General features: G+C 37.6%; 3 protein-coding genes across 5 annotated transcripts; 1 reads left to right on the top strand and 2 right to left on the bottom strand.

Moving 5' to 3' along the window:
* The first annotated feature begins 273 nt into the window (after positions 1-273).
* Positions 274-6,258, top strand: mydgf (myeloid-derived growth factor). The gene is made up of 6 exons (XM_079890954.1): positions 274-533; positions 1,789-1,839; positions 2,986-3,047; positions 3,217-3,298; positions 3,783-3,855; positions 5,611-6,258. Exons 1-6 carry the CDS (start codon positions 384-386, stop codon positions 5,688-5,690), a joined length of 498 nt encoding a protein of 165 aa, XP_079747080.1. The 5' UTR covers positions 274-383; the 3' UTR covers positions 5,691-6,258.
* Positions 2,775-10,818, bottom strand: LOC307170005 (uncharacterized protein). Its single transcript, XM_079890935.1, has 4 exons — positions 9,424-10,818; positions 7,126-7,554; positions 6,106-6,178; positions 2,775-3,907 (listed from the first exon to the last, which is right to left on the bottom strand). Exons 1-2 carry the CDS (start codon positions 10,294-10,296, stop codon positions 7,195-7,197), a joined length of 1,233 nt encoding a protein of 410 aa, XP_079747061.1. The 5' UTR covers positions 10,297-10,818; the 3' UTR covers positions 2,775-3,907; positions 6,106-6,178; positions 7,126-7,194.
* Positions 10,819-17,366: 6,548 nt separating this feature from the next.
* On the bottom strand, positions 17,367-27,575 carry tnfaip8l1 (tumor necrosis factor, alpha-induced protein 8-like 1). Of its 3 annotated transcripts, none has more exons than XM_079889624.1 (2): positions 27,328-27,575; positions 17,367-19,505 (listed from the first exon to the last, which is right to left on the bottom strand). In XM_079889624.1, exon 2 carries the CDS (start codon positions 19,498-19,500, stop codon positions 18,940-18,942), a length of 561 nt encoding a protein of 186 aa, XP_079745750.1. In that variant the 5' UTR covers positions 19,501-19,505; positions 27,328-27,575; the 3' UTR covers positions 17,367-18,939. The 3 variants fall into 3 exon arrangements, with proteins under 3 accessions (XP_079745750.1, XP_079745748.1, XP_079745749.1); XM_079889622.1 differs by lacking the exon at positions 27,328-27,575 and adding an exon at positions 24,147-24,299; XM_079889623.1 differs by lacking the exon at positions 27,328-27,575 and adding an exon at positions 24,075-24,118.
* Between the last annotated feature and the right edge of the window lie 127 nt (positions 27,576-27,702).

Genomic DNA, 27,702 nt, shown 5'->3' with positions numbered 1-27,702 from the left:
ACTCGTCCCGAATGAAATGTATATTGTGTTGCAATATATACCCTTGAGGATTTAACTGCATATGTTTTACAGACATCTAATGCTTCCAATCATTGGAAAATTTGAATTCAGTGATATTTCAATCACAGTAATGATCTTATGATCATGAAAATTATTCATACATTTTCATTTATGCATATTTGAATGTAAATTACCCAAGTGTCCAATTAGTATCCTTTTTGGGCTACTGTAAATTGTAGAACTGAGTTGTTATTCAACTCCAGTCCACTAGATGCTCAACACCTCGATTCACAGAACTATCCCATCCTATGAAGAACATACAGGAACAGTGCTGGCAGCTTTTCATCACAACATCAGCACAGATCTCTCACCCATAAAGCATCATGGCATGCGATGATCACATAAACTTGTGTGTGAAGCTTCTGCTACTGTTGGTTGTGTTGTGCGCGGCGCGCGCCTCCGCTGACAGGACCAAAACACTCGACTTCGATGTCAAACCTGGAGGAGTTGTGCAGACTTTCTCAGCTAAACTGGTGAGTATTACGCACATTAATACTATAGCAACGTAATATTTATAACACAACATGTTTTGTTGGATAGAAATGTAAACGAATCATTTTCGCGGTTTTTCCTCAATGATTAGCATAGACTCGATCTCGTGTTTACATAGTCGTTTTCCAGTTCTCATTCATAGTCATTATTACATTTGAAACGATATGCCCTACTGTACTTAGTATCTGTTAAAAATACGTTCATATTAAACTCTATACAGTAATGAATGGATACTGTGTTTGAATAACCGCGACGCGTTGAAAGGAAATCCACACGTCATCTTCTCATTGGACTGTTGTGGAGGCGCGGACGTTGAGCGCGCCCCCTAACGGCTCAAAAAAACGTTAAAGGAATAGTTTAGTTAATACATTTTTTATATATATATATTATTATTTACTCACCCTCATGTCGTTCCAAATCCGTTTTTTCCATAAAATTCAATTAATAATCTTCCATATCAGCTTTTCGCCATTCGATAGTTTTGTGAGGGACAGACCAAAATTGCGCTCTAGCTCTTAAAGGGCTAGTTCACCCTAAAATTAAAATCTGTCTTAATTTACTTACCCTAAAGTTGTTTCAATCCTGTATGAATTTCTTTATCCTGTTAAACACAAAAGAAGGTATTTTGAAAACTGTCAGTAACCAAAAAGTTGACTTCCATAATATTTATAAAAAAAAACCCATCAACTGTTTGGTTACCAACATTCTTCAAAATATTTTCTTTTGTGTTTATCAGGAGAAAGAAATGTATACAGGTTTGGGGGTGAGGGTGAGTAAATGATGGCAGAATTTTAATTTTGGGGTGAACTATACCTTTAAGAGCTACAAAAGAGCATAATATTTTGGTCTGTCCCTCACATAAAGCTGTCGAATGAATTAAGAATTGTATTTAATTCAATTTGGGTGAGCAATCCCTTTATATCAAATATCATAATTCAAACATAAGTTGTGTCAAGTGTGACACCAGTGGCCATGGTTTTTCAATCCTCGCCAATCAAATTTAAATCAGTATTTAATCTGAATCCTTGTCATTGTCAGTGTTTTTTATTTTTTTTATAACTGTAGTAATAATAGCTGTCAGGCTTTTGACAGGAACGATGGTTACCATGGTTATTTTTGTAAGGGTCAGCATCATTTCAATACAGAGTCATTCTCAAAAGATCAGTCTGGAAAATTTGCATATTTCGTGGGTGGAAGCTTGTTTATCTATTCACAATGATCTATTTCTTGTTTTAGAAAAAGTATAAATGCACCTTCACATATGCATCTCAAGGAGGAACCAACGAGGTAAGACATATTCTGTCAGATAATACACAGTTCTCAAAATATAAATACTCTGCACTAACAAAACCTGTGATTTTTGTACTTTTGCCAGTTATTAGATTAAATCAGTTGTATTAGATATTATTGATGAATGGCAGCTACTTGTATATAGATATTTATTATTCATTATTGCTTCCAATCCCATGTGCTGAGATGTCTGTTATATAACTTTATTAAAATTATAATAATTTAATAATATTATTATTATTATTAGAAGAATTAAAACCATTTCCACTACTACCATTATGTTTATTTTAGGGCTGTCAAACGATTAATCGCGATTAATCTCATCCAAAATAAAAGTTTGTTGTTACATAATATATGTGTGTGTACGGTGTATAATTATTTTCTATATATAAATACACACACATGCATGTATATATTTAAGAAATATTTGCATGTATATACTGTGTATATATATTTATATTATATATAATTTATATTATATATAAATATTTTATATATAAATAACACATTTTTCTTAAATATATATGCATGTGTGTGTATTTATATATAGAAAATAATTATACTCCATACACACACATATTATGTAAACACAAACTTTTATTTTGGATGCGATTAATCGTTTGACAGCCCTAGTTTATTTGCCTTCTTCCTCATCCCCCCTACCCAAACCTGGATGAAATTAGTTTATTGTTGTTATTATTTTGGGTTTTTACTAGTGTTATATCTGTTACTGATACTTTTCCAGTGATATCGTATTAGTATTATTATTTGTAGCTTTTACTATTGGTATATCTGTTATACTTTACAGCTACTCTCTGGTTTATATGCTTCCATTCCCACACTTAGATACACTTTCATTTATTTACACACACACACACACACACACATAAAAGAGTTATCAGAATTGACTTATGTTGGCTGTTTGTATGTTTGTCCTGCTTATTTTTTATTTAGCACACATGTATAGTGTCACAATTTAGACACAATTAAATTTTAAGACAATCTCAGCTATTGTTGTGGCATCAAGAAATGTATCACTCCGCCACTAACGACACGGGAAATTACAGCAATTATATTGCCGTCGTGATTTCACAGAATTGCTCCGTTTCTGACTTAAATGTGAACCCTTTGTGCTTTTATTAGCAATGGCAGATGAGCGTCGGACTGAGTGACGACGAACAGATGTTTTCCTGTTCAGTATGGAGGTAACTTTAAAAAACGCTGTTATATTGGTGTTATAAAAAGCTCTACTCAATATGCAATACTAAAAAGTAGAGGTACAAGCAAATCTAGTCTTGTGTTTTCAAACAGTGTTGTGAAACTTGAGATGAAAGAGGGAACGATATTGATTTTTCTCTGTCATTTTCACGATAGGCCTCAAGGAAAGTCCTACTTGTTTTTCACCCAGTTCAAAGCCGAGATAAAAGGAGCAAAGATTGAGTACGCCACCGCATATGTAAGTATCATAGCTATCCATCACCACCTGACACCACCTCAATGAATGAAACACTGAGCAATAGGTATGATTCAATATGAGGAAACCTGTGCATTTCATAGACTAAGATACATTTTTATTTGTGCATAAAAAGAATTGGCACATGTTTTTTGAAAAGCATGTTTAAAATTTATCCTCAGTCGTGACATTGACATTTGCCGCAGATCAAACCTTATTTCAGATTCCTAACGCTCGTCGCTCTCAGATCAAAAGCTTTTTTTATACAGGTGTTGCATATCAAAACTGTGTGAAAAGATCTTCATCTTCAGATCACACTGAGATTCTCAGTAGCGGGATGACGGTGCCGTTCTAGTGGCCTTGTCCCTGGTGGAAATAAGAAAAGTTCATGTCTCATGTATTTTTTAGACGAGATCTCTTTGTAATCCAGCCCACTCCTCTCGGCTTGTCTCGTGTCACTCATCCTCTCTCTTTCTCTTCTTCTCAGTCCCAGACGGCCGTGGGAGGACAGAGGGATGTTGCTTTGAAGGAAGAGGAGTACATTGTGTCAGAGTCTGCAGGTGAGTCAGCATATTACTCCTTCCAGTCGGGTTCATACAGCCGTGGAAAAACCTGTGAAATATTATGGTGACATATTATGCCCCTTTTCACAGGATGTAATATAAATCTATGATGTCCTCAGAATGTGTCTGTGAAATTTCAGCTTAAAATCCCCCCCCATATCATTTATTATAGCTTGTCAAAGTAAAAACAAAGCAAAAACGCACCGTTTGTGTGTGTGTGTGTGTGTCCCTTTAAATGTAAATGAGCTGTAGCTCCGCCTCCGTTCAGAAGAGGGCCGATCCTTTACACGAGTTTCGGATACAATAACAAAACACGCGAATAACCTCACTCATCCAAAATCTCAGAAATCACCAGTAGCGAGTGCAGCCTTACGGAGAGATTTGCACTTTTAGACGCACATGGACGTTTCTGAATGGTTAGTACATTTATGTAGTGGTTGTGGAGTCACATTAGCCGCTTTCCGACCGGAGGAACCTTTTCACAGTTCCTAGAACTATTGGCTAAAGTACCCGGATGCCGGCGTGTTCGCACCGCAGGAACTAGGAACGATTTTATTTTAGTTCTAGGAACTCCATTTGGAGGAACTAATTTAGGTCCTACTTCAGAGTAGGGTCTAAACCAGCACTATAGGAACTACCCGTGACGTTAGTGTTCGCTGATTGACCGAACGCACGCGGAACACCAGCACCCGCCATTTTTAAAACAGCTAGAATGTAAACACACAGATTATAGCCTATATATTTACTCCATAAACTAACTATACAAACATGGAAAACAGTGATAGATGGGTCTCTAAACCTTTATGCTGAAGAAAAAATACAACGCAACTTTGAGGGGACCAAGCCAAACATGATTATGTTTATCTGCCCAGCTAGCAACACTGGACATCAACCACACGGCATAGGCTAATAACCTATTTTTCATATACTGTCTACTTTCTATAACAGTTGTATCTAATAAGATATTAAACAGTACTGTTAGACAGATCGCTAACAAATAAACACAGAGAATGCGAGCATTGTTTGCTCTGGCGTTCTCAGCGCCGTCAAAATAAAGGTCCGTCGCTCCGTCAAAATAAAAGTCGCCATGCTTGCATCACTCCCTTACCCCTCCTACCAGTTCCTATGGCCACTTGGCCAGTGCGAACGCAAACAGCAAAACCGAATTTGGGGGAGAGTAGTTCCTAGAACTGTTTAGAAGTGGACAGTTCCTAGAACTAAGTTCCTGTAACTACTTGGTCGGAAAGCGGCTATTGATTCATCTCATCGACTTGCATGTACCGCCATGTTTAACTTTTACACAAGTTGACACAGTTCCCTGAGGTCTTTATAAGAGAGCTATGACATTTTTTGGTCAAATAGTGTTAAAATAAAATAAACTTTTGCCATTGGCTTAGAACTGGTTATACTGTTGTCTCTTGCGAAACCAAATGGCGTAAACGTGCAGATTAAGGGGCGGTAATATTATAATAAGATCCCCTTCCTATGTCAGAAGGGGAGCGAAATTTGATCAGTTTATTTTTTTGACATGTTTGCAGAGAAAGGCTTTCCAAAACAAAGGTACTGGGTTGTCACTTTTGACATTTTCTGGGTTGGTAGATGCACAGAGGACCCGATTATGGCACTTAAACACGGGAAAAAATCAGATTTTCATGATTAAATCTGGTTTTCCAAGTCATAGAAATAAATACAAACATGGCAATTTCAATATTGAATATGTATGTTTCTAATCATTCACATCTTGTTTTTTAGTGACCCACAGAGATGGGAAATTCCGTTCCGAGCTTTCCAAGCTCCTTGTCATTGCTCGGACACGCCACGATGAACTCTGATTGGCCGATCCGAAAGAGGATTGTCCTATTGCGCGAGGACATTGGTTATTTGACGGCTATGGACACTCTGCCACTTAACTGTTCACTGATATTTATCAAGCAAAGGAAATCAAGACACGGGAACTCCCAGTGATAGGAAATACTACAGAGATTTTCTATAGAGGCAGCTTTACACCAATGACCATGAACTGGACTGATCATCCAATGAGGTAGACGACAAATCTATTATCGGACATTAAGGGGATAAAAATGCACATTTATTCATATTTCTGAGGTGTTATGAAGGCTTCTTCAAATTCGTTTCAGAACAGTAGATTGATTTCTATTCTTGGCTGGGTTTATGGGTTTAGGGTTTCAGCCTTGATACCTGCAAATGTGATTATCAAGAGCGCATTCATGCTCATACTGTACTTACTTTTTCTTAAGCTGGCGCTTGTAGAGAATTCCCACAACAATCTTTGGGGTATGTCAGAGTCCTTTGATTATTTCTGTGGTGGAGGAAAAGACAGAAAAACAGTTATACTTCCAATCGTGCTTTATTCTGATAGCTGATGTCCTGGAATTTTTTTAATAAATCTGTTATCAGAACGTTTTGGTTCTCGCGTCACAATTTCCTAATCAAATGACTTTTTGTATTCACATTTTTGCATGAAGTAAAGGTGCAGTCTGTTTTCAAGCAATCTCGTGTCTTTTGAGGGGGGATCTGTGTAATAAAAATGAAATATGCTAAAACTTATTTTTAAAAATTCTTTCTAAGTGTGCAGATTCTGGTTATAATGTGATATTTTTCCATATCTCTGTTAAATCTGCACAAATCTACAGCATCTGAGCATCTGAAACGTGTCATAAACCTCATTGTCAGCAATTTTAGAAATGCATGTGAAAGCATGACTTTTTCATATGGTGGATCCTGTGGCATGCTAGAAAATTGCTTTATACGGTCCTACATCTTCAAAAGGCTTGACATGAGCATTGCAGCACACATGAGGGAGACATAATGCTGTAAAAGTATGCTTAACCTAGTTTCCTTTCAGTACCTGTTGAAAAGTGCTTGCATTTGCACTGGCGCATTGTGATTTTGCTTAAACACCCTCAGGACACGTGTATCTGAGAACATCATATTTTTTAAGGCACATTTTTCAAGGGGACTAGACCAGAGTTAGGAAAGCAATAAAAAAATAATCCTTTAACAGATGGGGGCGGGGTTGCTGGGAGATCAGAGGAATAGGAATTGAGATTGCATCCCACTCCAGATGTCATCTAAGGCTAGAAATAATCGCTACCTTTGACTTGCGTACAGTATTGCTAAGAAGTCACCCGTGTCACTCTCTAGATTTATAAGTGCATGATGTCCTCTTTATAGACCTAAAGCGAAAAAGCATTACATGGTTCACCTGCTGTCTGAGATACTTCACCGGATCAGGATCAAACTTACTAGAACGGTGCCTGTAACCCGTTATACCACATCGAGTGAGTGATGCTCCGCTTTTAAGCCACGGTCTGCTCAAACAATGGTCGAGAGCAGTGTCCGTTTAATGGGGTAGGGCGGCGCCTTCTGCCCTTTGTCTTTTGCTTTGGGATTTACTCTTCCCACTGTCCTGGCGTAAGGGTAAGGAGGAGGCTTCTTGCTCCGGCGCCTTGATGTATGTTGTGGAGAAGTGACCGTCTCCTGAGTTGATTCCAGTTTTTGACCATGCAGCTCTTGATCTCCGGTCGGATATGGTGGTGGGGACACCGATGGAGTCGGTGTTTTGACTCCTTGAGAAGACGCCACTTCCATGTCCATCTTTCCTCTGAAAGTGTCCCCTTGTTCCTCTTTGCAAATATCAATGTCAGCCGTCAGCAGGTCTATCTTCTGGACCACCTGAGTTCCAGAGGATGACAATGCATATAGTTAAACGGTTAGTTCACCCAAACATAAAAATCCTGTCATTAATTACTCACCCTCATGTTGTTCATTAATTACTTACTCCCCATGACTTTCATTCATCTTTGGGACACTAATGAAGATCTTTTTAATGAAATATGAGGCTACGTCCACACTAATCCGGATAGATTTGAAAACAGAGTTTTTGTAAGTTTCTCATCCACAGTGAAATGGCGGAAAACACTAAATTCACCTTACAGCGCTTGTGTAAACCCTCATAAAAACTCACTGACTTGATTTTACAGTGTCCTTGTTACATGTTACATGCACTTACCATAGTAATAGCAGTAAATTATGCATAAGTACTTGCAACTAACCCTCAACCAAATCCTAATCCTACCCTAACTCTATAGTAAGTGCATGTTGTTAATTAAAATTAATCAGTACCAAAATGTATAATTACACACAATGACACCTTAAAATAAAGTATAATTTTTTATTTCTTTTGGCAGGATCATTTTATTTAGCTAAATATCTCGCCATTCACTAATGCGTCAGGTCGCACGCAATCAACATTAGGCTATACACTTACCCTATATGTTTGGTCTCAAATGCAACTGCTGTCGTGTTTTGTCTCAGGACAGCAAATGCGAGTGAATTTTGTGTCATCTTTGCAGGACTGTGCAAAGTAACATCTTTTAGCAACTGTGTGAAAGTGATTAGCACATAGCAGGCACAATACTGGTATAAACATGAATATCTATGGGTTCAATATGCGTCACATGACTAAACTTGCGTCATCGTTTTTCAATAACCTCCGTTTTCACAGTCCACACTACAGCACGAAAACTAACACTTTAAACACTTAACTAGCACGAACACCTAAAACTTACAGCCACGATGTTATAATTGGGACAGGAGGAAGTACTTAAACTGAATTATAAACACATAAAATAATAGTTGAGTAAACATGCTAACGAAAACACGCATTACAATATAACGCGAGATCCGTCAAAAAAGTATAACTAGCTAATCTGTTTAATGGCATGTTAATATACAAAGAAAATTAATGGATTTTCCTTGAAAATAGTGCAAAAAACTGCCGCTGTTTAAAAATGTACATGTTTGAGAATTTCGTATTAGTGTGGACAAGGCCTGAGAGATTTCTGTCCCTCCATTGACAGGCTACGCAACTACCACACTGACACTTTAAAACGTTCATAAAGAGATCGTAAAACTAATCCATATGAATTGAGCGGTTTAGTCCACATTTTCTGATCTCTTTATGAACTTTTTGAAGCGTCAAAGTGGTAGTTGCGTAGCTTTCTAAGCAGGGACGGAAGTCTTTTCATTTTTGGGTGAACTATCCCTTTAATGCAAATAGTTCCTTGAAACGTAGAGTACTACACAAGTTTATATTAGGGCACATTTCACCCAAGAGTGTTTACAAGATTATGAAACTGTGACGGACAGCGGCTCTTTCTTCTAGCCCGTCTGAGAGGACCATAAACCACTGGCCAACGTTCCTCTCCGATACCGAATACATTTGCTAAATGGAGCGTATCAGATCATTCCTCTCTGCATTAAAGTTTCACTATCCCCTCACAGAAGTGAAATTGCCCAATGTGCAATAAATTCAGGGGTCTCTATAAACAGTATTAATTATTAATATGAAGATAAATATGAAAGCTCAAAACTCATGGTCCGTGCGTTATCTAAAGTACGACCATTAAGAGTGTCCAGCACTTGATGATGGATAGTAAAGAGTGTGGGATTTAACCAAACAGAACATTTAAACGCCGCCCTTTGTTGCACTCAATATGAAGAACATCTGTTAACATCCCCAAGTGATAAATAAACCTTTACCTCCTTCATTTCCAGATGTATCTCCTTCAGGCCATGTAAAACCTCCTCGAGATTCACAACAACTCTTTGGATCTGGTCCCGAATTGCTCTTTCCGACTGCTTCGAGCTAAAAGTCCCTCGTCCTGGTTCATTTAGATCCACTTGGGCAACTTTTCCTTGGCACTTAATATGGTTCGTATTGGGTTTGTTGACATCTTTGGTTGACTGCATAACTTCACGCACCAGACTTGGTCCGTTCAAGTCTTGCATTACACGTCCAAGGCATCTACTTAAATCTCCCTGTCCGTTACAAGTGCAGATTTCTGAATCCCTCTTAAAGGTCGCATTGGGAGCGTCACTCATTTCCATCCAGTTTGGTCCATGTTGCAGGGCCACTCGCACAGAGCCTGATTGTTGGTCCGCCGCACAAACAGGCTCTCCACAGTTTCCATGACCTCTGAACTCTGTTGGCGTGTCCAAAGCACACTTCCTCAAGAAGGGGTGTGTCTCGGTCTGGTGCCGGTGGCCTACAAAGCTGCATTCTCTCAAGCTGTAGTTCACAGAGACGCTGTTATGTTGCGGCCGATCCCACCGCACACTCCTATGGCAAATCTGACCAGTTACGTCATGCCGTCGACCCCCCTGAAAGGCAAGACATTGCTTGGGAGTGTATCCATTCAGGGGCGAATTCTGCACCTTTGGTCCACAGTTGTTCGATACATGCTCCCCATTCCCAAAACAGGCAAGGAGGTCAGCTTGTGGTCCATTTTGGGATGGGTTAATGGGTTGAATGCACTGCTCTCCGACCCCTTTTGTCTCGGAAAACATTCTTCGGCCTAAGAATGGGACTCTCGAGAGGACACGTCCCGTCTTTAAATGTCCCGGCCTTGTCATTACCAGATGTTTTTCTTATCTGTCAAACTTTCTCTTGCTTGTGTCTCCACTCTGACCCCCACCTTCCCGGGGTTTGCTTCCTCCTGGTGTGTTCTCTTCCTCTGGATCCTTGCCCTTTTCTCTCTCTCACCTTGCTTTGTTCCCGTCGTCCCGTCAGCCTCCGTTTTCCACCTTGTCTCTCTCAAACTCCCTGCATTTCTGTTCCACCGGCTGTTGCTTTGCTTTCCTGGCTTTGACTCCCTCTCTCTCGCTCACTCGCACTGCGCTTGCCTCCCTTTCTGGTTGATTCTTCCTCCCACTCCCTCTCACGGCTTTTCCTCGCTCCCTCTCTCTCTCTCTTTCTCTCTACTTGCAGGAACTCATCGTACCTCAATCAGTAAAAGGGGGGGTTTAATCCAGTGGCGATGCTAAATCTCCATGTATGTTCCCAGCCTCGGGACTGATCTGATTACTCCTGTTCTGCCTCAGTACGCTACAATTACATCCAGGATTTTATAGCAGGACGCCGGGGAAAAAGAAGACTCCCCCTCTAGTGCTTTATGGGGCAGCGCAAGCAGGACTAGTCCCTAAAAAAAAAAAAAAAAAAAATGCATGAGGATGCGACTTTTAAAATTAATAACCCTGCACACTGCAGCATGAAAATACTTCTTCATGTCTTTGGTTTATTTCGGGTTTATCTGGTATGGAGGGGTTCCCAAAAAGAGCATATACTCAAGTTTGAATTCTGCTGCATTTTCAAGCGTTTTAATAACCACAACAGTTTTATGAGTTTCTAATGATTTTTAAGTGAACCACAAAGGGTTAATTATATTAGGGCAGCAGCATCGCATCACAAACTAAAAAAAACATGCATTAATTGCATCGCAATTATCACATTGCATCAAAAATGTCACCTTGAATGTGATTAACCTGAAAGTCACACATGTTGTTTTTTAAGTATTTATTTGTTGTTTGGTTACAGTTCCATGCCTTTATACAAAACTGAAAGGTCACAAATGCAAACTTCCGTCATTGTGACTCCCAGCCGCTTTCGTGTTTTTAAGTTTCGGTTCTTTTCTCATTTCCACATAATCTTGACCGATCACTCTGAGAAAGGTCAAGAATTTTACCCTTGACACAGTCTCTGATTCATATCAAACCACAGTACATTCAACTGAAAAAAAAAAATGTCTTACACTGCGACTGCAGACTCTTACTTTTATCCCAAGTGCATATTTAGATGCTTATTTTGTTATTATGTTCACTGCCGTTCAAAAGTTTGGGATCTGTATGCTTTCTAATCACCTCTTCTGATCACCAAGGCTGCATTTATTTAGTTAAAAATACAAAAACAAACTAATATTGTGAAATATGATTACAATTTAAAATAACTTTTTTTGTTGTTGATATATATAGTAAACTGTAATTTATTCTTGTGATCAAAGCTGAATTTTCAGCATCATTAAATTCCTTCAGAAAACATTCTAATATGATTTGCTGCTCAAGAAACATTCATTATTATTATCAATGTTGAAAACAATTTTTTCATGATTCTTTGATGAATAGAAAGTTCAAAAGAACAGCATTTATCTGAAATAGAATCTTTTGCAACATTATTAATGTATTTACTGTAACTTTTGATCAATTTAATGCATCCTTGCTGAATCAAAGTATTAATTTCTTTAATGTCTTTCAAAAAAAAAAAAAATATTACTGACGGCAAACTTTAAACGGTTGTGTATAATGTTACAAAAGCTTTCTATTTCAGATAAATGCTGTTCGTTTGAACTTTCTATTCATCAAAGAATCCTGAAAAAAAGGTACACAACTGTTTTCAACATTGATAATAATAATAATAATTATAATAATAAATGTTTCTTGAGCATCATATTAGAATGATTTCTGAAGGATCATGTGACACTGAAGACTGGAGTAACGATGCTGAAAATACAGCTTTGATCACAGGAATACATTATATTTTAAAAGATAGGCTACTCACATAGAAAATAGTAATTTTAAATTGTAATAATATTTCACAATATTACTGTTTTTTTAATGTTTTTTTAATCAGCCTTAGTGAGCAGAAGAGACTTATTTGAAAAACATTAAAAATCGTACCGATCCCAAACTTTTGAACAGCAGTGTGTTACTTAATATTTAAACTCATGATCTTGATGTTACTTACTTTTTCTGCTTACACTATACACACTGTAAACTTATATTTATAGAAATATATTGCTAAATGAACAACTGAAACACAAGTATGCTTCATTTTCGTCTCATGACCTCCTCATACTGTATACAAGTGGCGTCCAGTTAGCATCTTGTAAATAAATACAGCTATTTTGGGGGTAATTTCGGGGGTTTTAACTCAATTTTGATCGATTATAAATAAAGATGCTAAGAATTGTGGCTGTAATTACTTCCAGTCACACTGGAAATGGGAAGGTCAAGTCGAGGACGTTGCATTGTGGGATACAGTCCTGCATTTTGAAAACCGTGTTCAGTTTGGTGATGCTAATGGTGCAGAAGTTTAATCTCTAAGAAGAATAAATTACAAATAAAAGCAGTAAATCTATTTTTTTGTATAGCACTTGGTCCAGCAGGCAACAGAAACATGACTCACTGTTCAACATCACTGATAAACAGCTTGAGCGAGCGCAGCCACAGAGATGCTATCGTCCTCGTAGCTTCTGCGGGCTAACGGTCCCAGAGGGCCTTTTGTTTGACACCAGACGCATCGCTGTGCTTTAAAACGTCACTCTCACGCTGAGTGTGAGCCATAAATAGCAGAAAAATGCAGCAGTTCACTTGAAATTCAGTTTGGACGGGTAAGTGCTGTTACCTGTCAAGTCTGACGACACTATGTAACACTATATAATGGCCTGCAGATGCTATTACAACAGCTGTGGGGTGTTTGACCTCATCCTTCCCTCGACTCATTTTGAGCCGAACTTCCGTTTTTTTGTTTTTTTAATTGAGTGTTCATCAGAGCAGTACAAGACTCTAGGACTTAGGACTCTTTGTCGCGCTTGAACCATGAACACACACACATTCTTTTAATGGATTCAAATAGTTTTGTGGTTATAAAAAAAGTTATAAATTCTTCATTCAATTTGACCCCCTAGAGCGTTAAAATATGTGGGTCAATTTGACCCGCGAACATCACGAAAGTAACAGTAATTTTGTTTGTATATATGTCAAAAAACACCAGCATGTTGAAACTTTGCATGCATGTTCATGATGATAAATGAGAAAGTCACAAAATATCAAGAAAAAAAAACATAGGTTAACCAGTATTTCCAACAACTAGAAAATCTAAACGGGTCAAATTGACCCGCAACATAACACAAGGGTTAAAATTATACTGATTTTTTTTTTTTTTTTTTTTTTTTCAGAAAGCTTATTTCATTTCATTTTGATAATATTTTGTCTATTTTCAATGCATTTTTTGGGAGATTTTTTGTTATTTTATTTATTTTTGAATTACTAGATTTGATCAATAAATAATTGATCAATTATTAAATTAAAAATAACTCACAATTTCATGCATAACCCTTTTAATTCAGCTCAAAATATCTTTCATTGGGTGTCTTTGCCAAGCTCTTGTGAAAAATATATATACATAACATGATATTTCATGACTCTTGCCACTAGAGGGCCTTATGATAGCTCTATATGGAGCAAATTAGCTGTTCCTCTGGGTCCTATAGTCACTTCTCTTCAGTATGCATTCAGGTATGCATTCAGATACACATGTAGACATTATAAAATAATTTGGTAAAGGTTTAGCATTTTTAGGTTTTTCTATGAGCATTCCTCGCATTTCATTCATTCCTTAGTCTAAGGCAACTGTACAGACCCAAAATAATAACATTTCTTGGTTATATTTTGTTATTTTATTTTTTTACTACCTTATGAAGCTAAAAAATTAGGTTTTCCACACTTATTTCAATACAGAAAAATATTTTGTCAGCCACAGATGGTAAAAATTACCTATCATTTATTTTTTCAAGCTACCTGAAATAATATTAAACCTTTTTTTTTTTTCTTGATATTTTGTGACTTTTTCACATTTATCATCATGAACATGCATGCAAAGTTTCAACATGCTGGTGTTTTTTTTTTTTTTTTGACATATACAAACAAAATTACTATTACGTTTGTGATGTTCGCAGGTCAATTTGACCCCCATAGGCTATTCAAAAGAAACTGTACAGACACAAAATAAAAACATTTATTTTATGTATGTCAGGGCATCAACTCCAGTTCTAAAGTGTAAGTGAATCTAAAAGTGCTCTAACCCAAACCAAACACACTTGAAAAAGCTAAATCATGGTGTTCAGAATTAATTGCAAATTACAAATGAAAATCTTTGACAGACACAGATAGTAAAATAAGCTCATTTATATATTCAAGATATCTGAAATATCTTGAGACTTCGACATAGACAGCAGGAAAAATGAGCTCAGATTAATTGATTAATTGTTCAGTTATGATGTTCTAAGCAAAAAAAAAAAAAAAAGTAAAAAAAAAAATTATATGCAAATATATATAAATATAATGTATATTCAAATTTTGTCAAAACAAAACAGTTTTAAAAAATGGTTAAACATTTTCATTAAATCATATCTTCAGATATATATTTTTTGGAATATTTGACAAATGTTGATATTAAAAGTTTACAGTTTGTACCTGAATCTTTGTTGTTTTTCATAGTGTGATTTTGGGTCAATTTGACCCGAATCATAAGGGGAGTGCACAGAATTCCAACATAACACAAGGGTTAAGGGCTTCGGGTCATTTTGACCCGCGAGGGAAAGATGAGGGTTAAAATCAGACATTTACACCGTACACATCAGCACCAGGTTTTACAAGCTGATTGTAATGTCATTTCTACACTTCTGATGGCTGTTACCAAGACAACCGACGGGCCGAAGAGAAGGCATTCATGCGTTTTGCAGGTTAGGTGATTTAGGTGTGAAGGGACATTGTGGGGAACGGGTCGAGCATGATGTCATCGCCAGCTATTAATAACTCAGGAATTCCACTTCTAGTGTGATAGATAAGGTGATGTGACAGAATTTATCATCGCTGCATGCATAACCTTGAGAGGCGTGCAGAATATCAATGATTTCTTTATCTAGGCCATGTATTTATTATATAAATAATTGCTTTACATGCACTCTCGCTTTTAAGTGAAAACAAACACAGCAGGTTTTAGAAGCCAGAGGACGTTCTAGAGGAGAGAAAAGAGGAGGAGGAGGAGGGAAAATAAAAAAAGAGAAGAGTTTTCCAGGTTGAAGAACTCCAGTCCCTGTAACTCACATCTCAGGTATCAGCCGGAGGGGGATTGAGCACCGGCACAGAATACAGAAGCCGTGTCAGAACGGCACATCGAAACAGCCGTGAGAAGAATAGCAAACGAAACCAGCGTGTCATCACACATTTCAGACTTTTTATATTGTCTCGCACTCGACAGGCCTGTGAACATCCCTGCTATTGGCTTCAAGCTCAGGACCACCTCAGGGAAGAACTAGGATTACCTTTTTATACCGATACCACACTATAAACATTGAGGTGTTTTCTACACACTGTGTATGTATATAAATGCACATGTCTATTATACACATATACTTGCGTGTATGTCTATACAGAATTATACAGACATGTATATATAAACATATAGCCACATATATACATACACATGTGTGTCTATATACATGTCTATATATACAAATATATATAGTATTTGCATGTATGTCTATATATATATATGTGTGTGTGTGTATGTATATATATATGTGTGTGTGTGTGTATGTATATATATGTGTGTGTGTATATATATATATATATATATATACATATTTATATTATACATATACACACACATATTATATACATGCATGTACAGTCTGTTTATAGACAAGCAGACATAAACACATACACATATGTGTGTGTGTATGTATGTATATATATGTATATATATATATATATGTATGTATGTATATATATATATATATATATATATATATATATATATGTATGTATATATATGTATGTGTATGTATATGTATGTATGTGTGTGTATGTATAATGTATATATATATGTGTGTGTGTGTGTGTGTATATATATACAGGGGTGCACATAACTGGTGCTCACGTGTGGTAAAAATAAACGACGCGCAGCAGAAAACATGGAAGGAAGCGCTTTTGAGTACCAACATTTTGGGCCAAAATGTTGGTACTCAAAAGCGCTTCCTTCCATGTTTTCTGCTGCGCGTCGTTTATTTTTACCACACGTGAGCACCAGTTATGTGCACCCCTGTATATATACATACATATTTATATTATACATATATACACACACATATATTATATACATGCATGTACAGTCTGTTTATAGACACAAGTAGACAAACACATATACACATATATATATATAAACATATACACATGTATAGACATGTACACGTGTGTGTCTATACACATTTATAGACCCATCGGTTCAAAATTTGTGTAAAAATAAGATCAAAAAGGACTTTAGTAATAAATATTCCTAGTCGTACTGTGAAAGATTCATCAGTGAATGTTCTTCCAACTGAGAAAAAAACAAACAGTCTTTGTAATCTTTCATCTAAAATGTAATTACGCTTCTTCTGAAACGACTGTCCTTTTTAGCTTACATCACTAAAACACTCATCCAACCACCTGTCATCCAGCGCAGATCCATCCTGGTATGAAACACCCACTTTCCACAATCCAATCAATAATCATAATAATAAAAAAATCTCCTCCACTCACCCCAGGATATTAATTCACCCGAAATACGTCACAATGGGTTGGATTATGTTAATGCTAAAGTCTGCAATCTTGCTGCTCAGTCCATGTGAGAGGAATGAAAGAGTTCAGATTTGGTTTTCTAGAGAGAAAAAAAAAAAAAAAACTAGCATGCCTGAAAATGATTAACATTCTGTAATCCAGGGCAAACATGCTAATACTACTTGCACTCTTTTGCTAGAGTTGTTCTTTTGCTAGAGTTGTAGAGTTGTTGTTGCAGCTCTCATTAAAGAAACACAACGCATACCTCTTAAGAATGACATTTATATATATACACACACACACACACACAAATAATGTATTTATATACATAATTTCTAGAAAACAATACATGAACAGTGACTAACACAAATAACCTTTAAAATTCTACTTTAAAAACATGTAAATGTGAAAGACAGTCTTGTAAATGCTCAGGTAACATCTGCAAAACGAAAAACAAGGTATGCAGTCCTTAATCTGTTTAAATTGGCCAAAAACGCCACGAGTAAGACCGAACCCTGAGAGGTTTGAGGATGACCAGGAATACGGCTTTCACCGCTGCCAAAGTCTGAGGAGTTGCTCGGAAAATTCACTTTTTCCCCCCTTGGAATATGATACTTTATTCGTAAGCTTGAGCTTTACTTAAAAATCTAGTCGGAAGACGAGAAATTCAAACAACCCTCTGTTATTGATTAACAAAAGGGGAAAAAACAAGTGCATAGATAAAGATAAAATGTTTTTGAGGCCAAGAGCTCACATTAAACTGTAGAGCCTTTAAGTATCCCAAAATGGTCCAAATAACTTCGCGATTCTTTCAGCATAGGATATTTTGTTAAAAAAAAACACACAAAAAAACCCAAGATTGGAATATTCTAGGTTATAATCAATACACGAAACATAAAAAACGTGGGCACTTACAATGCCGGTCTATGGGACAAGTACACAGTTGCCTCATAGATTTTTCGGTAGCTTTTACAGTTTTGTTGTGGAAACCACAAGGGACGTCGAAAGAGCTTAACTTGTATTTAATAACCAAAGTATTCCTTTGATCTGTCAAAACTGCTTTGAGCTTATTGACGGCAGGGACACTAAGGCTTTAACTTGTTGATTTGAGTGTTCATTTAAATGAAAAACAATCAAAAGTGACATATAAAGGAAAATAACGGCTCAGGCATGTAATTACACATATAAAAACCTTCATTAAAACAGCAAATAGAAATGCTGAAAGGTAATACAGTGACATTCCAACACAATTCTTCGTTCCTCGGTGAGAAACTGCATCATGGTAAGGGCCTCCCGTCAGCAGGGGGCGGTGTGGAGTGATAAACAAAACAAGACGAACGTAAACACGCTTGTATATGACCATGTTTGGAAATCACAGGAGTGATCGTTTACAAACAGCTCAGTATAAACCGCAAGATGACATCAGACATGTCCAAAAACAAAACAGTCCTTTTGGGTTTTAGCGTGTGTCCATTTACGGGAAGCGAGAGGGTGACGCTTCAGGCTCATTTCCTAAAATTAGAGATGAAACGTTACACGCCTCCCCCCAGTGCGTTTTGTGTTTGCAGTGCTTGAAACGAACATTTCCTCTTGGCATCAAAAGGTTTGTAAATGGTTCTTGATTTCCTCTGATAGTGAATCTGAGTTCTTAAATAACCCTTCAGGAAAACATCAGCAAGATTTGCGTTGAGTTTGCGCTGTAAACTCCCTCGTGTCTGAGAAAGACAGAGAGTGACGTTTCACTCGAAGGTCAAACGTACGTGTTCTACATTCATTTAGCGTCCGATTCACGAATACGATCTTCAGCTCCATTTGAAGAAAACGTTCGGATAATTTCCGCCATCAAAGATTTCCGTCGTCCAGCATCTTGTTGACTCCTTCGCAGATCTTCTGCAAGTGGCCGCGATACACTTCCGAAGGTCCGTACAACGTCGCGAGAAAGTCGCAGTCGGAGAAGTGATTGAAGACGTGGTTGATCCGCCCGTGAGATTTGGCCGTCAGGTGCCGGTTGATGGCCTGGTGAAGGAGTTCGCGGCAGTCGTTGAGTAAGTTGCTCATGACGCGCCGGTCGAAGGTGAAGTCGATCTGGTAGAAGCTGACGGTCGTCATCGCGAGCGTGTGCACTTTCTTTCGGAAGCGCTCGACCAGCGCGAGCTCCTCGTTGTTGAACTGGCCGTTGCGGTAGAGGACGCCCAGCTTGACCACCATCTTGATGAGGTTCTTGATGATCTTCTGGGCCTCCTTGCGGTTTCGCGTGTACTCTTTGGTCACCCGGTACAGCTCGTCCAGTACCTCGCTGCTGGTGTCGTCTATGAAGAGGTTGGCCATCGTTTTGGTCGCCATCTTGCTCATGAGCTTCTTCTGGGCCTGAAGGGCCAGGTTCTTCGTGCTGAACGAGTCCATGATGTCTACGGATGAGACACACAGAGGCAAAGTTTATTTATATAGCACAATTTATACAGCTGAAACTAACCACAAAACATAAAACAAGAACACAACAGACATGGAGAAGAGACATGTAGGTAAACGTTTCTGTGTCCCTGATCGAAGACCTCTGAAGTATTTTCATTGCACTGTGATTGTATTGCACTGAATGAGGTATTCAAAAATGAGATTTCCAAACAAGAAAAACTTAAAACAGAGCTGCGGTTTAGCATTCTTCCAAACAACAGTCATGCATCCAAACCGGGATCCAAAGAGATGTTTATCTTGAGCGTCTCGGCCGGAACGACTCCCACGTTGAAGTCAAAACATGCTAAACGTTGAAATCAAATAACACGATTTAATAGGGGGAACACAAACCATTCTTGTATGTGAAACGTTAAACATTCATGCGACATGAAGGTTTCGCTTCGGGACATTGAGGAAACAAATCATACCAACTTTTCTCATCGAAAAGGCGAGACATTATCCAGTCAAAAGTTTTGGATCGGTACGATTTTTAATGTTTTTAAAAGAAGTCTCTTATGTTCACCTAGGCTGCATTTATTTGATTAATACACACAAAAATAATAATAATACAAAATAATAATATTGTGAAATGTGAAATATTATCCAATCCACTTTATTTCTATAGCACATTTTACAAACACAAAGTTTCCAAAGTGCTGCACAAAAGACTCAGAACATACAAACAATTAATATAAAATAAGTTACAATGTAAAACATTATTACAATGTAAAACAGCTGTTTTCATTGTGAATATATTGTAAAATTCACTTTATTCCAGTGATCAAAGCTGAATTTTCAGCATCATTACTCCAGTCTTCAGTGTCACATGATCCTTCAGAAATCATTATAATATGATGCTCAAGAAAAAATTACTATTATTATTATTAATGTTGAAAACAGTTATTCACTTTTTTTTCCATTTTTTATACAAAATATTCCATTTCAAATAAATGCTGTTCTTTTGAACTTTCTATTCATCAAATAATCCTGGGGGAAAAAAAATACACTGAAGGATCATGTGACACTGAAGACTGGAGTAATGATACTTTGATCACAGGATATAAATTACATTTTACAATATATTAAAATAGAAAACAGAAATTTAAATTGCCTTTATTTTTAATCAAATAAATGCATCCTTGGTGAGCAGAAGAGACTTCTTATATAAACATTAAAAAAAATCTTACCGATACAAAACTTTTGACTGGTAGTGTATATGAAACGTTAAACTTTCATGAAGGTTTCGCTTCGGGACATTGAGGAAACAAATCTTCACAACTTTTCTCATCAAAAAGGCGAGACATAAAGGTCTCTTTGTGCACGTTTCCTGCAAACAAATATGAATGTGCTGGTCAATCACAATTTTTTTCTGCAACTAAAACAATCCGAATACGCCATCCGTGCATTTCCGTTCTCACACGCCAAACGCTACACTTTAGAGGCTTAAACAAAACAATGGACTTCCTAAGTTTTGCACAGGCCTGACAGGACAATTTCCCCTTCTTAAAATGACCGTTCCCTGGGGACGTGTTGCACACAACAGAATGTCTTCAACTCTGAGTCAATGCGATTAATTGTTTCTAATTAAAACCCAAATGCCAGGAGGCTTTAAGGATTTGTTCACTTCAGAATTTAAATTTCCTGATAATTTACTCACCTCAACGTCATCCAAGATATTCATGTCTTTCTTTCTTCAGTCGAAAAGAAATGAAGGTTTTTGAGGAAAACATTCCAGGATATAGTGACTTCAATGGGGTCCAACAGTTTGAAGGTCCAAATGTGAGTTTCAGTGCAGCTTCAAAGTCTCGACACGATCCCAGCCGAGGAATAAGAGTCTTATCTAGACAAACCATCGCTCATTAAAAAAATAAATTAAACATTTATATAGTTTTTAACCACAAATGCTCGTCTTGCACTAGCTCTGCGAAACGGCACGCATTACGTGATCACGTTGAAAGGTCAAGTGTGACGTAGGCGGAAGTAACACCTAGTGTTTACAAAGCAAACATGCAAAGACTAAGGGTGTTTCTCAAAACCAAGAATGCAAAGAACGGACTTGTGTTCTTGGGGAGAACGCTCTTGCTAGTTGTTCTTGGAAGAATGAACTCACAAGGTGACGAGCACACAGAACGCTGCTGACAGTTTGAGACGATGTGTTCTTGCTGGTATTGTGCAATAATACCCCCGCACAGACGCCGTCTGCAGTGCCCAAACATAACGAGAATTATTGACGTTATTATTGGCCGTTATTCTTATGGAGATTCTCACTTCCGAAAACGTTTGAGCACATTTTCGATTCGCCATAAATTTTCGTAAAAATGCCAATATTTGAAATCTACACAGTTGATTTCTCGCATCAAATGTTCTCAGAAGTGAATTTAGTGATGAAATAGCGTACGAAATTGTAGAAAAACGACTTGTATTGACCTGCCTCTCCTTCCTCGAATGCTGAAATGAATGCTGGGATGTTTCTGCCGTCAAGTTCACACAAGTTACCAACCGTTGCATCCTCGGTAAAATGGGCGTGTCAAGAACACCTCCGGGATTTTTAACCGTTCTTGCCAAAATGCAAACTTGTGTATTGGGACAGTACTTGGGCAGCGACTGATGACGTTTCACAAGTCCACAAGAACAGACAAGAACGCATATTGAGAAACGGCCTAAGTCAAACAGCATTTACAGAAATAAATAAAAGGTAAAACAACGATGTCGGACGAGTTTTTCCACCCTTCCCTACATTTTCCGCCTATGTGACCTTTCCAACGTGATTATGTAACGCGTGAAGTTGTGGACGTGCAAGACGAGCATTTGTGGTATTTTTTTTATTATTATTTATTTAATGGCCGTTGGTTTGTCTAGAAAAGACTCCTATTCCTCGGCTGGATCGTGTCGAGACTTTGAAGCTGCACTGAAACTCACATTTAGACCTTCAACCCATTGGACCCCATTGAAGACACTATATGGAGAAACATCCTGGAATGTTTTCCTCAAAAACCTTCATTTCTTTTCCACTGAAGAAAGTGAATATTTTGGATGACGTGGGGGAAGTAAATTATCAGGAAATTTTTATTCTGAAATCAACGAATCCTTTAAATCTAGTCCCAGACTAAAATGAGAGCAACTTGTAATGTCATATCTTAAAATATGTCACTGCTTTTTCTAAGGCACATTTTAAAAAGTTACTTGAATGTCCTACTTGAACTAAGGCCTCATCCTGGCTCAATCTAAGTGAAACCAGGCCACAGTCATTAGGAAGTGATACCGCGAGTGGCCCGAGACCGATGGCTTCCCCAGAACATTGTCTCTTTTTTTTTTTCACACACGCCAATTTGCATTTCTTTGAAAAGGCACGTTTGATGTGACTCGATTCCCAGGGACAATCTGGTATCCCTGGTTAGCGGGACTTCTAACGCTGGATTATTTTGAGGGGATTACACATCAGATGCTGAGCCTCGTATTAATATCAGTCAAGATCAAAGGTACATCGTTTGAGAAAGAGACAAGGTGAGATCGTGATAATCCGACAGATTCCCGTCAGACAATTATGAAAGCATTTTTGCATGTTTACAACCAAATCTAGATGCATTTGGGCACTAATAACTTTCATACTCTTTCATACTCTAAACAACCTACAGCCACATTGATAAATAATTAAAACTAGGGATGCACAATATATCGGGCACCATATCGGTTTAGGCTGATATATTGTAATTTTTGATATTATAAGGAAATTTGGCCAATATGTTAAAGCCGATAATGAATTATTTCCTTCATCTGAGACACTTCACACCATGATGGTTTTGAATAGCTTTAAATATAATTGAAATCACTTCATAAAAAGGAAAATACAGTTGAGTGCAAGTCTGTCATATAGGCTACATAAAATTATAATGAGATTTTTATAATTGAGACACGGCTTTTAATGGTGAGACTTTTGTTTTTGTAATCAGGCTCTCAAAATGTATATAAAAATTTTGATTTATTGGCCAATATATCGGTTATCAAATATAAAGAATTATCGGTATCAGCGCATCCCTACTTAAAAACTAGTAGGTTAAACTTAAAAAAAGGTCAAACTTATCATGTAAGGTCAATAAAATGTGTCCAAGCAAGGCATATGCTGGTTCAGAGCCATAATGAATAATTGAAGCATTACTAGAACCAGATTTAGATGCATTTGAGCCCTAATAACTGCTGTCAAAATACTCCCACAAAACAGATAACGCTAAAACCATTCAAAAGAAATCTGGTGTTGGAAGAAAATGGGCGTATTTACCACTCCACAAGCACATCTCGAGAAGACTGAAGTATTCTACGCTCTTTTGTTTTGCACAAGCAGAACAAAATAGCTGAACGCTGGCCAAGCAACAATGGGCAGTTCACCAGCTTCCCAACATTATCATTAGTGGCGAGATTTACAAGGGTGGAAACAAAACAAAACCAAACTCAAAAAGCTCATGTACAAGACTGAGACTAGCGTGAAACGACCACAGATATCAGAGCAACGCTCATGGGGTTTGATTCACCTCTGGACAAAGAGGCTGTAACAAGAGACCGAGGTTTTGAGTTGCTTAGCATCAAGCAGAGCCAACACTCACCTTCCTGAAGATATAAGGTTGCGTTCTCCATGATTGGGGAGTGGGAAAGCAAGAGATTGTGGAGGACGTTGGAGAACATGGAGATCACTGAGCCAAGCCTGAGTGTGTGAACTGATTGTTTCAGGTGTGTAAGTGATTTCACCTGTAGGTTTGGCTGTTATCTTCCACCCTGCTGGTAGATGCTGGAACTACACCTAATGGATTGCTTTCTCAAAGTATACTGTTACGTCTCAATTCTCCTACTTACACTACGCCCTAAAAGTATGTACTCTTTTTGTGAAGAAAAGAGTGTGTAGCAGAAGAGTACACAAGCTTTGGGACTAACTATCACGTCATACAATTGCGTATTTAACGGTTGCTCTCTGACACAGTAAACTGACCTGTCAATCATCTTGTCACAGTTAAAATCCTCTACATTTCATTTACTTTCCTACCGTATCGGAGAGAAATGCAGAAGCATGTTGATCTGCAGTCGCGGCTCTTTCATGTGGAGACTCTCCTCATATTATGCAGAATGATGCATTTAAAAGTTAATGGCCAAACAGATCTTTATAAAAGTCCACATTGTTGTTGCAGATGATGGATAACATTAAATAAAAATATATTTTTATCAGGTTAAACTTTGATTAATCACTCAAACCTTTATCTAAACCTCTGCACATCCGCCATGTTTTTAAAAAAAAAAGTATTTTTAGTTTGTAGTTCCTCCTCCAAAGCGCAATGAATCATGGGTAATATTAGCTCTTATAGTGAGCATGCATCCACACTTCCACTGGAATTAGTAGACCATCCGGGGACTTTTGACATGCATACTACTATGTAGGGATGGGACGATAACCGGTTCCACTATAAACCACGATAAAATGTACTGACGGTTGGTAATATCGTTTAAAATTTAATTATCATTAAAACCGTGTTTGATTATCGCGATTTTAGATCCTGTTACATGCTTTAAAAAGTGCATAGAGCTGCTTGTTTTATTTGTTGTTTGTTGATTTTCAAATATAAAACTTGTTGAAATGTCTTCAGTGTGAGCATCAACTCTTTTTGAACACTTTCATCTCGTTTTAACAAAACCGTGATAATATTGATAATCGCGATAATTTTGGTCACTATAATCGTGATATTAAATTTTCATACCGTCCCATCCCTACTACTATGATTTGGGACACACTTATTTTAATCTCAAACACTGTTTAGGATGAATAGTATAGACCTTCTTGACGCCCTCCTTAAGGAAGCGAGAAACAAGCTTCCTGCAGCTGGAAAGGCCAACAAAAGGGCCAGTGTCCAACACTCAAACTAGCTCTGTTTTCAGGTACGGACTGAAGCAACACAGCCGTGCAACAGCAACAGCAGCACGTCTTTCATGTGGATCTGCGGTGTTCACGCGCATCGATCGTCTGCTGTGCAGGGTTCACGGGCTAGAGTCAGAATTATACCAAAAATGCATTCATTTTTTTGCTTCTGGCCACACAGATCTAGAGAAGCCTGCGGTGCCCAATGAATTATTCAGAAGTTCCACAAATTAGTCCCACACTTTAATAATGCATGAACCAATTTAGGAATAAGAGTTTGGGTCGACTAAGTGTGTTTTTGTGCAAAGGTTATCAAAGCCTGGAAAGTTCATTATGAGAACGAGTCTCTCCGACAGAATCAGCGATCATTAGTTATGAGATGCTGAAAAGATGAACAGATGTTTGGTGAATTCTGATCAAATATTGAGTAAATTTGGGGCATTTTTGCATTCATCTAATGTTTTATTTAATGGCATGAACATAAACTTAAACCAGTTTCCACCTAAGAGTAAAAAAAAAATAATAATAAAAAGAATTGCAACTTTGTTTCTCCTAATTGCGATTGTATATCTTATTTTAAATTTGACCTCATAAATTACTCTCATATTTATTACTCTGTCATAGCATTGGATCGTACCCTTGACCGATATGGTCAACCACTAGTAAAGTTAAAATGCCTAAGATGGATGAGGGTTTTTCCTGCACGTACAAAACGCCTTAGTCAGCATCGATGTGCCTTCATGGACTTAACTAAAACAGCATGTTCTTTATATCCAACTACCTGACTCTATATTCAACAGTATCTGTCAACAAAGTCTTGAGGGTAAAGGCTTTAGATCTTTGTTCTAGATGTATGGATAATAAATGCCAGTTAATGTGCGCCTTAAAGGCCAATGTTAGTTAGTTCACCCAAAAATTACAATTTGAAACCACAAAAAGTCACTCTTCCTCCAGAACTAGACGGCCGTTACCGGAAGCCAGTGTTTATGGTTTCTAAAGTTATAAATATGGATATTTATCTCACAAAAATGCATCGCTTCGCTTCAGAAGGTATTTATTAAGTAATATGGATTACTTTTATGATGGATAGATATGCTTTTTTGGGCTTCAAATTTCTCAGGTACCATTCACTCCCATTATAAAGCTTGGAAGAGCCAGGATATATATATATATATATATATATATATATATATTTAATATAACTCTGATTGTGTTGAAAGAAGAATGTCATATACACCTAGATTGGCTTGAGGGTGAGTAAATCATTGGATAATTTTCATTTTTGGGTGAAATAACACTTTTAAACCCATAATAAGAGCTACTTATTGAGTGCTGAACACAACAAAGGTTGAGACACATCCCAGACAACTGAAAGAATGCCGACGGTTAATGTTTCCTAGGCTACAACCATCCGAAGCCTCTATGTAAGTGAACTTTGCAGTCCAGTTAATAAGGTCATATCCTCCTGTTTCTATCAATAAGTTACCGGCCTGTTACTCTTATCTAGTTTCAATTGTATTGCATCTCAAATCTGGATTACTAGTCCTTGATCCATTGCATGCACTGAAATGCAAAACGTATTTCAGTTGCTGTCAAATTAACAGTGTTTACATACTATTAATAATTCCCATCTTGTTTTGTTATTTTACAATGTGATGGTCTATGCACGCAATTGAGGCATGATTTCTGTTTTTATTCTCAAAACAGAGGTGCATAACGTTATGCATTGACATTACTGAATAAATAACATTAAACAATAACCTCAATAGATAACAAAAGCAAAAATATAGATTTTTTTATAGATAGAGAAGGAAAAATAACGTGTTCATGAATGCACGACATGCAGAATGTGTGTTATTGAAGGCAGAAACTCACTCACTCACCTCTCGCCAATTTCAACCGGATACTGGCCGTCTAAAGTGCAACTTTCGTTCTTCAAACCTCCATCTAAACACACTGACAGCCAATAAACAACCTACACAAGGATAAGGCTTAAAACTATCTTATAAGGCCGGTAAAATGTGTCCAACAGGTATGTGTTGGGTCTGAGCCGCTGGTGTGAATAATTAAAGCGTTTTCTTCTCCCTCTTTTCGCGTTTGGTTACCAGAGAGTTTGTAACCTGACTCCACCTTTTCGAAAAGTTTCAAACATGAGGGTCTCAGGCGCTCGGTGAGTGACGTTCTAACTGACCAATCACGTTCGGGTTTGGCTCCCCAACGGGCCAATCAGAGGCAAGAGAGGCGCGCGCGTCCAGCCT

Source organism: Squalius cephalus, assembly GCF_949319135.1.
Source record: "Squalius cephalus genome assembly, chromosome: 13".
NCBI lineage: Eukaryota > Metazoa > Chordata > Actinopteri > Cypriniformes > Leuciscidae > Squalius > Squalius cephalus.
This window is presented reverse-complemented; position numbering and strand designations above follow the sequence as displayed.

What these genes read in the sequence shown, in the direction of transcription:
- LOC307170005 (XM_079890935.1), bottom strand. Translation starts at nt 10,296, where the DNA reads ATGACAAGGCCGGGACATTTAAAGACGGGACGTGTCCTCTCGAGAGTC. An exon ending in TACATCTGGAAATGAAGGAG is followed by an intron (nt 7,555 to 9,423) that starts GTAAAGGTTTAT and finishes TCTGGAACTCAG; the next exon opens with GTGGTCCAGAAGATAGACCT.
- tnfaip8l1 (XM_079889622.1), bottom strand. Translation starts at nt 24,225, where the DNA reads ATGTTCTCCAACGTCCTCCACAATCTCTTGCTTTCCCACTCCCCAATC. An exon ending in AACCTTATATCTTCAGGAAG is followed by an intron (nt 19,506 to 24,146) that starts GTGAGTGTTGGC and finishes TCTCATCCGTAG; the next exon opens with ACATCATGGACTCGTTCAGC.
- mydgf (XM_079890954.1), top strand. Translation starts at nt 384, where the DNA reads ATGGCATGCGATGATCACATAAACTTGTGTGTGAAGCTTCTGCTACTG. An exon ending in TTGAGTACGCCACCGCATAT is followed by an intron (nt 3,299 to 3,782) that starts GTAAGTATCATA and finishes TCTTCTTCTCAG; the next exon opens with TCCCAGACGGCCGTGGGAGG. An exon ending in CATTGTGTCAGAGTCTGCAG is followed by an intron (nt 3,856 to 5,610) that starts GTGAGTCAGCAT and finishes CTTGTTTTTTAG; the next exon opens with TGACCCACAGAGATGGGAAA.